The 12,800-nt window shown below is 48.0% G+C and overlaps 1 protein-coding gene across 1 annotated transcript in view; it reads left to right on the forward strand.

Moving 5' to 3' along the window:
• The window catches only part of VWA3B (von Willebrand factor A domain containing 3B), a 249,346-nt gene that overhangs the window by 32,676 nt on the left and 203,870 nt on the right, over positions 1-12,800 (forward strand). The window contains exon 6 of the mRNA XM_062208881.1: positions 3,415-3,530. Coding sequence (XP_062064865.1) covers positions 3,415-3,530 — 116 coding nt within the window. The remainder of the gene's footprint in view (positions 1-3,414; positions 3,531-12,800) is intronic.

A 12,800-nucleotide genomic window follows, 5' to 3' on the forward strand; every position in this document is an offset into this window, starting at 1 on the left:
CCCCCATTGTGGCCTCATTTAACCTTCACTGCTATTTCCCTTTAGGCCCTCTCCCCAAATGCAGTCACATTGGGAATCAGGCCCCAACATAGCAATTTTAAGTGGGAGATGCAATTCAGTCCATAATAATGGTTAGTAATAAACTTTCTCTTCAATGGTAGAGTCCCCATAGCTGAATAATAATAAAGGCTGTGTTTTCTTTCTTTTCTTTTTTTAATATTTATTTGACAGATAGAGTTAGACAGTGAGAGAGAGAGAGACAGAGAGAAAGGTCTTCCTTCCATTGGTTCACCTCCCAAATGGCTGCAATGGCCGGAGCTGCGCCAATCCTAAGCCAGGAGCCAGGTACTTCTTCCTGGTCTCCCATGTGGGTGCAGGCGCCCAAGCACTTGAGTCATCCTCTACTGCCCTCCTAGGCCACAGCAGAGAGCTGGACTGGAAGAGGAGCAACCGGGACTAGAACCCAGCGCCCATATGGGATGCTGGCGCTGCAGGCAGAGGATTAACCAAGTGAGCCACGGCGCCAGCCCAAGGCTGCATTTTCAAGCATAAATTACTCCCCTGGCTTGTGTGTGTAAGTGTGTGTGTGTGTGTGTACACATGGGTCTCTAGGGGAGAGAGGCCGGCTCTTTCTGTGGTTATCTGGAGAACTGCCAAGTCCTCTTCCAAGTTAGTCTGTTGGAAACAGGGACAGTGTCTGCCCAGGGCACTTGTTCTCCAGTGTAGGCGCTCGCTCATTGTAGGGCCCCAAGGAACCTCTTCTTGAGACAGAGGCCTGGGCTTCATCTTGGAGGGTGATTCCACCTAATAGGGGGAAGCTCTGGAATAGGCATTTTAGTCAGCCAGTGTGCATAACTGCCCAGGGAGCTTCATAGCATTTCGACTTCCATGACCATAAGCCCAAGGTCTGAGGTGGTCCAGGAATCTTCATTTTTAACCTCTGGGGATTCTGAGGGCCACTGCTCTGGCCACTCTGAGAGCTCTTTGAGATTTTTTTCCCTGTCAGGTACTTGGCTTCAATTCTGGGTTCCTGAGCCCCACAGAAGACACAAGGGGGTTCCCTGCCCCCCACCCCCTTTGCCTGTGGAGAGAGAAAAAGGCACAACAGGTAGGGCCACTTCTCTTGCTTGTCCCCTGCTCAGGTCTTGCTGGGGCACAGGAGTAATGAAATTCAAACTGCAGTTGTGCTACTGACTTAGATTGTGCCCTGCCTGGGGTGAGTTTTGCAGAAGGGAGGAGGTGTAGGCATGCCCTCCTGTGCATACCGTGGGCCTTGCAAGCACGCCCAGCCCACAGCCAGAGGTGGTCCCACCGCTCCCCTCCCTGTCCAGGAGCTCCATGGCTCCTGGGTGCTCTCTTGGTGTACTTTGGGCTTTGGGCCCTAGCTGAAAACAGTTATTGTCAATCTGGAAGTGGTGTGTCCTGGGAAGCTCAGCTCGTGGGAGGCTGCCTCAGCCTATGGCCTTCAAGCTGGACTCTGGCTCCTGTGTGCCGGAGGCTGTGTCTGGTGAAACCACCCATCTAGGACAGTGCTGTACTCCACAGACTCCAGAGCGCCTGTCCCACTGGTCACGTGCCTCAGCACCAGGGAAGCTGCATTAGCCCGAGAAAACTTCCAGCCGGTTCTGTTTTCTAATCTGAAGAACAAATCATAGAGTGGAAAGCACCAGCAGCCTTTGCACTCTTGTTGTGGGGCCTCCCAGGACAAACCTCACCCATTGGCCCTCATTGCAGGGCAAGGAGGCCGTGGGAGGGAGGAAGCTGGCTGTTTCTGCCCTCGATGGAGCTCCTATGGGAGGCAGGCATGGCCAGGCTCAGAATCCACTGGCCGCAGGCTACAGGCTGTCTAGTTCGTTGCCATGAAGTTCTTCTCCCAGTCTTACCTGAAACCTTTTAGAAGTAAGGCTGGGTTTTCTGTGGCTCCCATGAACCTCCTAGGCCTCCGTTGCCATTTGTTTTCCCTTCTGTTCATCCCAAACTGGGTTGCAAGATTCTCTGAGTTAGTGAGGGGCAACAGCCGAGTAGGAATTCCTCAGCATGTCTCTAGACAATCTGAAAGAAGTGCCGTGCTGTTATTTGCTTTCTGGATTCTAGTGACATGGCTTCGAGGCTACAGCTTTGCCCATCACGCTGTGCGCTACGCTGGCACTTGTACACATGAGTGCGCACATGAGTGCACAGGGCATCCTGTTAAAGTGCATAGTCTGGCTCAGCAGGTTCAGCTGGGGGCCTGGACACGTGTATCTGTAAGCAGCTCGCAGGCCATGCTGCTGCTGGGGCTGCTCCTTGGACCACACTATGAGTAGGCAGGCCCCTAACACTTGTGCACACAGGAGTTCTTTTCATTTGTGCTGCAGCCTGAATCCTGGGGAAGTTCAAGTTGACTGAAGCCCATTAGTAGGAGGCAGGTCAGCCAGTGCTGCTGGTCTCACCAGCTTTCAGCACTGAGCCGGTACTGCTAATGGGAGCTTTTGGGACCCCTCATTATACTCCTGGCTTCTGAACACTGTGTTGACATGATGGAATTCTGGGAACAAAAGAAATCAGAGGAGCGTAGAATACAGGGTCAAGAACTACCACTTGGTTGAGCTAATTACCCTCTAGTGAAAAGACATGTCATCAGTTAAAATCCGAAGTCACTCTGTATTCCTCTGCTTCTCTGTCTTTCGCTTCTGGGAATTGACAAGGCACAGGGAAGAGCAGTGGACACAACTAAGATTAAGATGCCCGTTACCACTTACATGTGTATTATAGCACTGTTCACAAGAGCCAAGATAGTGATCAACCAGCGAACCCTTCGATGGATGAATGGGCAAAGAGAATGTGGTATATATGCACAGTGGAGTATTAGTCAGCCATACAAAAGGATCAGATCCTGTCATTGCAGAGACATGGAAGGAACTGGAGGACATTGTGTTATGTGAAATGGGTTAAGCACAGACATACAAGTACTGCGTGATCTCACTCATAGGTGGAAGCTAAAGATGTTGATCTCATGGAAGCAGAGAGTTAGTCCAATAGTGGTCACCAGTGCCTGGGTACAAGGGGGAGAAGTTGAATAGGAGGAATACTATTCTGTAGCACAGTAGGACAACTATGCTTGACCGCGATTATGTATTTCAAATAACTAGTAGAGAAGATTTTGAATGTTCCTAACACAAAGAGATGATGACTGTTTGAGGTGATGCTAATGCCAGTTGCCCTGATCTGATTATTACATCCCATACACATGTGTTACAATGTCACACTGAACTCCATAAATACTTAGGATTATTATGTGTTGGTTAAACATTTTTTAAAAAACGCTTGGTCCCACAGAAGAGCCAATTCACCAGTCCCAGGAGAATTAGCAGCATTGTGCAGGTTCCTCTGTACCAGCCTAATGTTGAACTCATGTTGAACTTCATGTTTCAGATTCCACGCGTTTGCCGAGAGGTCAGAGTGTGTAGACTTCCCTGCGTCCCCCACAGAGGATGGTGACAGTGTGATTACTTGGAATTCCAGGAAACTGAAAGGAAAACTCCCTCCAGGTACCTGGAACCCAAAAGAGGCAGTGTGAATATCCTTAACAACCCTGATGCTTGTGTCATTAGAATGCAGTATTGGGGTGGGCGTCTGGCGTAGCAGTTCAGACACAGTTGGGGCGCTCACATTCCATATTGGAGTGTCTGGGTTCAGTCCCAACTCCGCTCCTGATTCCAGCTTCCTGTTAATATATACCCTGGGAGGTAGCAGGTGATGGCCCAAGTACCTGGGTCCCTACCACCCATGTGAGAGACCTGGGGTGAGTCCCAGGCTCCCAGCTTCCCAGTCATTGTGGGCAGTTAAGGAGAGAACCAGAGTGTGGGAGCACTCTCCCCTGCCCAGGCCTCCCTACCCTCTACCCACCCCGCCCCACATCCATTGCATCTCAAATAACTTAATTTTTTTTTAAAAAAGACATAAAGTACTAGGTAGGGATTACCCATCTCTTCATTATCAGTGTAGTACAAGGGCAGAATTAATGGAGGTTAATGGTGACTTTGTCAGCTTAGCCACCAAGCGTGAGTTTATTGCCCAGGGAAATGGCCTAAGTGATGTGATTTTACTGACTTGGGAATCTTCTGGAGATGTGGCCCGAGGCGTGGCAATACCAGAGTTCATTCTGGGCAATGCAGACCAGCTCTGCTGCCTGGGTTAGCTGGGGGGTTGGCTGGGAGGCTGCCGCGAGGGTGCCAGCAATTCTTGGGGCGGGGGCGGGGCCTTCTCTGCTGTGCTTCCTGTGATGAAAGTGGTACTTGTCCACTGACCTTCCTCCCTGTGAGGGCCAAGGCTGCACAGGAACCTTTATGGGAGCTGGCTGAACTTCCCCTTTTTATCCAGGCACAGAGAATGAGGTCACAAAGTCCGTGAGAGGTAGGGCTCTGACTCAGGAGTTTACTCAGAGAGCCGAGAGATAGGAGTTTGTTTGGAGCTGCTGAACTTGCCAAGTGCCAAAGACAATGAATAAATACCAGCGCGAAAAGGAAGGAAGCGAGCTCCTGTCTGATGGTTAGGTGATGTGGCCCGGCGGACGGTTAGGACTCTGAGAAAGCCCTCCCCACCTCCACACACCTGCTTATTTCTTGTTCTTAGAGCTGCAGCGTCATTGTAAGGCAGGGACTAGCTATTCTTTGAGGGTAGAGAAGCTTCAGCACCTAGCGGCTTGAAAGATCCCTCTGCATACACAATGAGATTGCAGAGGCTCCCAGGAGCAGCACACCGGGACTGAAAGGAGGCAGTCGCACTAGCAGGCCAGCTTGTCGGATGGAGATAAAGACGAGCGTTTGGGTTCTGAAGCCTATTCGTGACACCTGCTTTATAGATTCAGGGTCATACTGTCCCGGAGCACAGCATGGGAGAGGGTCCTGTGCAGATTAACGGACACTTCTTTAGGTAACTGACATCTATCTCTAGGGGATTTGAGAAAGTGTCAATTGATAAGCAAGATCTATGTTAATCTAAGAAAAAATCAATTCAAGATGTTTGCCATGCTTATTGAAAGAAAGTTATAAGATTAAGCCTAGGGGCTGGTGCTGTGGTGGAGCTGGTAAAGCTGTCATCTTCAGTGCCGGCATCCCATACAGGCGCTGGTTCAAGTCCAGGCTACTCCACTTCTGATCCAGCTCTGTGCTATGGCCTGGGATAGCAGTAGAAGATGGCCCAAGTCCTTGGGCCCCTGCACCCTGTGGGAGACCTGGAAGAAGCTCCTGGCTCCTGGCTTTGAATCAGCGCAGCTCCAGTCATTGTGGCCACCTGGGGAGTGAACCAGCTGATGGAAGACCTCTCTCTCTGTCTCTGTCTCTCTCTCTGTAACTCTGTCTTTCAAATAAATAAATAAATCTTTTTTTTTTTTTAAAGTTTAATCCTAGCGGGCAATGATTCAATCAGGGTAAAGAATGTGAGACGTCACCAGTTCCCCATGGCATGCCATCACTGTAAATGAGGTTTAATTTTGTTCTATTTATTCCATGGTGTCTCACTCCATTTTCTGCGCCTATCCCAGAATACCTGAGACTGTATGATTTATAACGAATGGAGATGCATTTGGCTCACAGCTCTGGAAGCTGACAAGTCCAAGAGCCTGGTGCCAGAATCTGGCAGGGGCCTTCAACCTGTGTTATCTCATGGCAGAAGGGCAAGAGAGGGTGGAAAAGAGGGAGCAAGAAAGGGCCAAACTCACTTTTGTAGCAAATCAAACAAATCCACTCCTGTGATAAAGGCATGAGTGCATTCCTGAGTCCAGGGCCACGTGATCTAATCACGTCTTACTGGGTCTCCGTTCCCAGCACTGATGCACTGGGGACTAAGTTTCCAACACGTGAATTCTGGGGAACACTTCAAAATTACAGCACTCGGAGATTGAGTCATAAAGGAAACCGGATCTGGCTGCAGAACTTAGCACTTCCAGCAGCTACCGTCTTCCCCACCCTGTGAAGCATACAAATCACGTTACAGATAAAAACATTTTTCTTAGAATGAAATGCTCAGCAGGACTTGCCATTCTAAAGCCATTACAGTGGTCACATGATTTGAATTTGAGAGAAGAGTCTCAAATACTACATATGCAATCTCCTCTCCTCCATCCATCACAATGTCCTAGAAATGCCAACGTTCAAAGCCTTCCTCCCCTTCCCACTCAAAGACTGTCCTGAAATCTTTGACGGACTCCTGTGGTTTGGAAAATGTGTGGTTTCCCACCTCACCTGGGCCTCAGAGGCAGCTCTTTAGCCTTCCCCTGATCCATTCCTTCTCCCTGCACTCTTGTCAGCTGTTGGGAGCTTTATCAGTACCAGCTCCCTCGTGTCAGTCTCCAGTTTGGGAGGGGATTCTCCACAGGAGGTGATTTTGCCTCCTGTTATATAAAATAGAAGCTCTCGAGTGAGTGGCTGGAGAAGCGTTTCTAAAACCACTCACCTGGAAATCTGAAAGGAATTCCCTGCTGTTACTGACTTGCTGGATTCTAGCTTTCAGAGGACAAACTTACCATCAGCCCATGCTGTGCAACAATGCAAAAAAAATATATACTCTGTCATCAAGATAAAGAATATTTATAAAAATTATAGTAAGAGGTACATAATATAAAATGTATTATCTTACCTATTAAAAAAACCCTTTATTTGAAAGGCAGAGAGATAGAGAGAGGGAGAGAGAGAAGGAGAGAGAGAGAGAGAGCGCTCCCATCTGCTGGTTTGCTCCCCAAATGCCTGCGATGCCCAGGGCTGGACTGGGACTGGAGCCAGGAGCCAGAAGCCAGGAACTCAATCCAGGTCTCCCTCGTGGGTGGCAGGAACCCACTGACTCGAGCCATCACTGCAGCTTCCCAGGGTCTGCACTGGCAGGAAACTGGAGTCAGGAGCCAGAGCCAGGAAGTGAGCCCAGGCATTCCAAGTGGGACATGGCATCTTAACTGCTAGGCTGACCCTCTGCTCCCTCTTGACAGCTTCTGAGTGCAGATTTCAGTAGTGTTCTCCGTATTCACACTACTGTGCAGTTAGGACCCTGTAACTCTGGAAAACTTTCTATCTCCTCAAATTAAAATTCTATACCCATGAAACAAGAACTTTCCATGGCTTGCATAGCAAAATACCTGAGACTGGGTAATTTATAAGGAATAAAAATTTGTTTCTCAGGGTTTTGGAGCCTGGCAAGTCCTGGATCAGGGCGCCAACAGATTTAGTGTCTGCTTAAAGCATGCTCTCTGCTTCCAAGATGGCGCCTTGTTGGCTGAGTCCCCTGCAGGGGTACAATGCCTGTGTCCTCATGCGGCAGAAGAGATGGGCAGGCAAAACTGGGTGCTACCTTCAGCCTCTTCTATAAGAACACTAATCCACTCCCAAAGTGGAGCCCCTGTGATTTAACTACTTCCTCAAAGGCCTCACCTCTTAACACTCTCACACTGGGTTTTTTTACTTTCCAGCATACATTCAAACTGTACCACCTTGTTTCCCTTCCCCTGAGCCCTGGCCGCCTCCACTGTGTTTTCTGTCTCTGATTTTTTTTTTTAATTTTTAAAATTTATTTATTAATTTTTTTTTTGACAGGCAGAGTTAGACAGTGAGAGACAGAGAGAAAGGTTTTCCTTCTGTTGGTTCTCCCCCCAAATGGCTGCTACAGCCGGCGCGCTGCGCCAATCCGAGACCAGGAGCCAGGTGCTTCCTCCTGGTCTCCCACACAGGTGCAGGACCCAAGCACTTGGGCCATCCTCCACTGCCCTCCTGGGCCACAGCAGAGAGCTGGACTGGAAGAGGAGCAACCAGGACAGAATCCGGCGCCCCAACTGGGACTAGAACCCGGTGTGCCGGCGCCACAGGCGGAGGATTAGCCAAGTGAGCCGTAGCGCCTGCCTCTGTCTCTGCTTTTGACTACTCTAGGCATGTGATAAGTAAGAGGACTCATACAGTGCCTGTCCTGCTGTGACTGGCTTATTTCACTTGGTGTAGTGTCCTCAAGGTTCATCTACGTGGTAGCATATTTGAGAATTTACATCCCTTTTAGGCTGAATAATACTTCATTGTATGTGTAAACCAAATTTTCTTTATCCAGTGAGCACTTGGGTTGCTGCCATCTTTTTGTGATTGAGAATAATACTGCCTAGTGCATAGTGTACAGATATCTCTTTGAGATCCTGATTTCTGTTCTTTTGGATATATACTCAGAAGTGGAAGTTTTTAGTCATGTATGGTGATTCTATTTTTAATTTTTTGAAGGAACCTCCCTCCTATTTTCCATAGCAACTATACCATTTTACATTCCCACCAACAGTGTACAATTGTCCTACATCCTCACCAGCACTTATTATTTTCTTTATTTGGGGTAATAGCCATCCTAATGAGTGTGAGGTGGTATCTAGATCTTTATGGCTTTGATTTGCACCCCCCGATCATTAGTGATGTTGAGCATCATTTCACATGATGGTTAAAATAAATTTTTTCAAAAAAATCAAGATTAATGCAAAAATCCACAATGATCATATTGCAATTTTAAATAAAGACAGGCTCCAACAGTGCTATTTGAGGTCATCTTAGACCTGAACCAATAGGAAAAAAAATCTATGGCTCTCTATACAAAGGGACTTCAAAAAATTCATGGAAAATGGAATTAAAAGACAATTACATTGTGGTGCAAAAATGTTTTGAAATTCCTGAATATGAAGTCTTCAAAATTTCCTGGAAAATGCATATGATACAAAGACAATGCAAGGATTTCAGAAATTTCTGTATCGAAATAGAATTATCTTTTTTTTTTTTAAGATTTATTTATTCATTTGAAAGTCAGAGTTACACAGAGAGAGAAGGAAAGGCAGAGAGGGAGAGAGAGAGGTCTTCCATCTGCTGGTTTACTCCCTAATTGGGCACAGTGGCCAGAGCTGTGCAGATCCGAAGTCAGGAGCCTCTTCCGGGTCTCCCACACAGGTGCAGGGGCCCAAGGACTTGGACCATCTTTCACTGCCTTCCCAGGCTACAGCAGAGAGCTGGATTGAAAGTGGAGCAGCTGGGACTCGAACCAGCACCCATATGGGATGCCGATACTGCAGGCAGTGGCCTTACCTGCTATGCCACAGTGCCAGCCCCTACATTATCTTTTAATTCCATTTTCCATGAACTTTTTGAAGCACCCTGAACATGTTTTTATTTATTATTTTTTCTTTTTTTAAAGATTTATTTATTTATTTGAAAGTTAGAGTTACACAGAGAGAGGAGAGGCAGAGAGAGAGAGGTCTTCCATGCGTTGGTTCACTCCCCAATTAGCTGCAACGGCCGGAGCTGTGCCGATCTGAAGCCAGGAGCCAGGAGCTTTCTCTGGATCTCCCACGTGGGTACAGGGGCCCAAGGACTTGGGCCATCTTCTACTGCTTTCCTAGGCCGTAGCAGAGATCTGGATTGGAAGGGGAGCAGTCAGGACTAGAACCGGCACCCATATGGGATGCTGGCACTTCAGGCCAGGGCATTAACCCGCTGCGCCACAGCGCCGGCCCCAATTTATTTATTTTTTAATGATTAATTTTTCCAGCCTCCTAAAGTGGTTTTGAAGATTGAAATGGACATATTACAACCCACAGATTATCTTAAGTTTAGTTATTTGAAGAGGACATTCATATCTCTTGCTATGGTTTTATATTTGTCAAACATAATTCAAAGTTCTTTCCTTTGGTGTAACTGACAACTCTCAGCTGAAAATGAGACAGGAAAAGAAATAGATTTTGAAAATACTTAGTTGATGAATTTGCTTCTATCAAAATCAGGGTAATAAAATTATCATCAATTTTTTGGTATAAATAAAATATTTAAGTTTAAAATCATGTAAATTTTAAATTTTAATATTCTCGCTTTGCAATTTCTCAGTATTCTTTTCAATTAGTTTCATGCTCTGGAAAATAATTAACCATTCAACATGTGTGGGATTATATATATGGGGGGTTATGTTTTTCTCCTTTGCTTTCAGCTCTGCATGGCATTGCTCACATGGTCCTTCCCTGCCTTCCAGCTTCCCCTCCATCACTTCTCCACATGTACTGTGCTTTATGGTCCCGTCTAAACATCTGCTGTCTCCTGAGGACATTGGCTCTAGTTAGAACTGTCGAAGATGCCTCTCCTCTCTGCTGGGGTGTTTCCTCTTCTGTATAACCTTGTCTTTCTGGAAGCCTTCTCTAACCTGCTTCTCCTCTCTGTCTTTATAAACTGCTTGTGGAGGCATCTGCTGTAGTATATGAGCTGTAGACAGGACAGTCTCATTTTTTAAAAAGATTGTTTATTTGAAAAGCAGCAGAGTTACAGAGTGATAAAAGGACACACACACACACACACACACACCTTCCATCTACTGGTTCAGTCCCCAAATGGCCACAACATCCAGGACTGAGCCAGGCCAAAGCCAGGCGCTAGGAGCTTTCTCCAGGTCTCCCACCTGGATGCAGCAGGGGCCCAAGCACTTGGGGCATCCTCCACTGCTTTCCTAGGTACATTGGCAGGGAGCTGGATCGGAAGTTGAGCAGCCAAGTCTTGAACCAGCACCTATATGGAATTTGGGCACTGCAGGCTGGGGCTTTAACCCACTGAACCATAGCACTAGCCCCCAGGACAATCCCTTTTCATGACAGTTTGAGAAGGGTCCAGAAACCAAAGCAGGCGAGAATCTCTGTTCACAAATCCTGATATGCTAGATAGATCAATTAAACATTTCATAATGATATTTTATTTTTTTCTTGGCCTCACCCATGTTTTCTTAAACATTGGCAGAAAATGAGCAGATTTTCGTTGCCCCTCCTTGCTGTGCATTTCCCTGAGGCAGGCAGCACAGAATAATGACAAATGAAAAGTGGGTGGTGGGGGAGTATATCTCATAATATTTCACAACATGATCTCAGCCATCCACGTATCCTGAAGAAAATCACTGTTTCTAGAAAGGAATGCCTTCTCACTTGAAGAGCAGGTGGGACTACTAGATCACTGGCCTGTACTGAGTGGGTCATAACCCCAAGGAGTGTGTCTGAACCCGGGCACTGGGTCATCTTCTCTTTCACTTCTGAGGGATGACTTCCTGCCTTGAAGATTTCACTTCCTCCCAGCGCAGGTCCATCCCATCCAGAAATGTTCCGTCAAGCTCACATGGGCTCCCCCTATGGGGGAAACAGGATCTTTGGTTTAGATTTAGGAAGTGTGGGAGATTGAATCTGGCAGATGACACAGACCTGAAGCTCCAGCTCTGTGCTTTTCTTCATCATAGCCATCTTTCCCTTTGGCTTGTGGCCCAGAGTTGGCTGGGCCCTTGCTCATAATCTGGAGCAGAGAGCAAGGCAGGAGCTATACTGTTGGGTAACTGGCACCTTCCACTCCCATGCGTCTGCCTTTTTGTCTCTTCCTATGGGCTTGGCTGTCTGCCGGAGGGGGAGGGCCACCAGCAGCATCTAGATTACTAGGGGACAGAGTGATCCTGCTCCAGGCGATCCTGAAACTTTGCTGCCCTTCCCTCTTAATGACTGTGGATTCTCTGTGTAGCCTCTGTCTACCAGGGAATATTTATTTTAACCATAGCAAAGTAAGATAGAGGCATGTTGAGCTTCCCTGAATGCTAGGTACTTTTCCTGGAAAGGGTTCCTCTCCAAGATTGTGCAACACTCCCTGTTCTTGCCCTGGGGTATCATTCCCCCATCTACAGTCACACAGGCCCTGAGCACTCTTAAGGATGGCATGTTAAGGCACGGACATGAAGGGAGACAGCCATCAGTGCCAGCCTTGGCACCTGGCTCTTTGGGACTCTGTGGAAGTCTCTGAAGTCTCTTTGGGACTTCTCCTGTTTGGCTTCCTAGAGCCTAGAAACATGGCAGCCCTGCCGTGGCTGTGGTGGCAGCCTTCATCTGCCCTGGCTGGTGGGGCTCCAGCTGGTGCTGCTGAAAGAGACCTCTTCCTTCAGAATCTGTGACAGAGGCCTGGAAAATCACCCCTCCCCTCTATCTCAGGGCATTCTCAGGGAGTCAGAGAGACTCATCCTTGAGCCAGCTCCTGTGGCCTTTCTGCTGACCACTTTGTATCCGGCCAGAGACTCAAAAGTACTCTCTGATAGTCTTTGTTTTTTTATTTTTTGACAGGCAGAGTGGACAGTGAGAGAGAGAGACAGAGAGAAAGGTCTTCCTTTGCCATTGGTTCACCCTCCAATGGCCGCCACGGCTGGTGTGCTGCGGCCGGCACACTGTGCCAATCTGAAGCCAGGAGCCAGGTGCTTCTCCTGGTCTCCCATGGGGTGCAGGGCCCAAGGACTTGGGCCATCCTCCACTGCACTCCCGGGCCATAGCAGAGAGCTGGCCTGGAAGAGGGGCAACCGGGACAGAATCCGGCGCCCCAACCGGGACTAGAACCTGGTGTGCCAGCGCTGCAAGGTGGAGGATTAGCCTGTTGAGCCACGGCGCCGGCCACTCTGATAGTCTTTGAAATTCAATCTTGTCCCAGGCCAATAGTGTCCCTGAAATAAGCAGTGACTTCTGAGGGCTCACAGCTATCTCTGCTCACCAGGTCCCTGTGGTTACTGCTGTCTACTCCAGGGGTTGATTGTCTAGGGGACAGTGCCCAAGGTCCTGGCAGACTCAAGTAAGCCCCCCTAAGTGACAGATAGAAATGACTCATCACCAAGATGAGGTTGACCATTTGACTTCTAGAATTCAGTTTGATTTTTGATTCCAGTCGTCTTCTGTTCTGGGTGGTGGGAAATTAACTTCAGGCATCAGCAAGGTCTTCCTCCTGAGCGTTAACCACATTTTGGAGATCCAAAACAGTGTTTAGGCCATG

This window comes from Lepus europaeus, chromosome 13 (assembly GCF_033115175.1).
Source record: "Lepus europaeus isolate LE1 chromosome 13, mLepTim1.pri, whole genome shotgun sequence".
Taxonomy (NCBI): domain Eukaryota; kingdom Metazoa; phylum Chordata; class Mammalia; order Lagomorpha; family Leporidae; genus Lepus; species Lepus europaeus.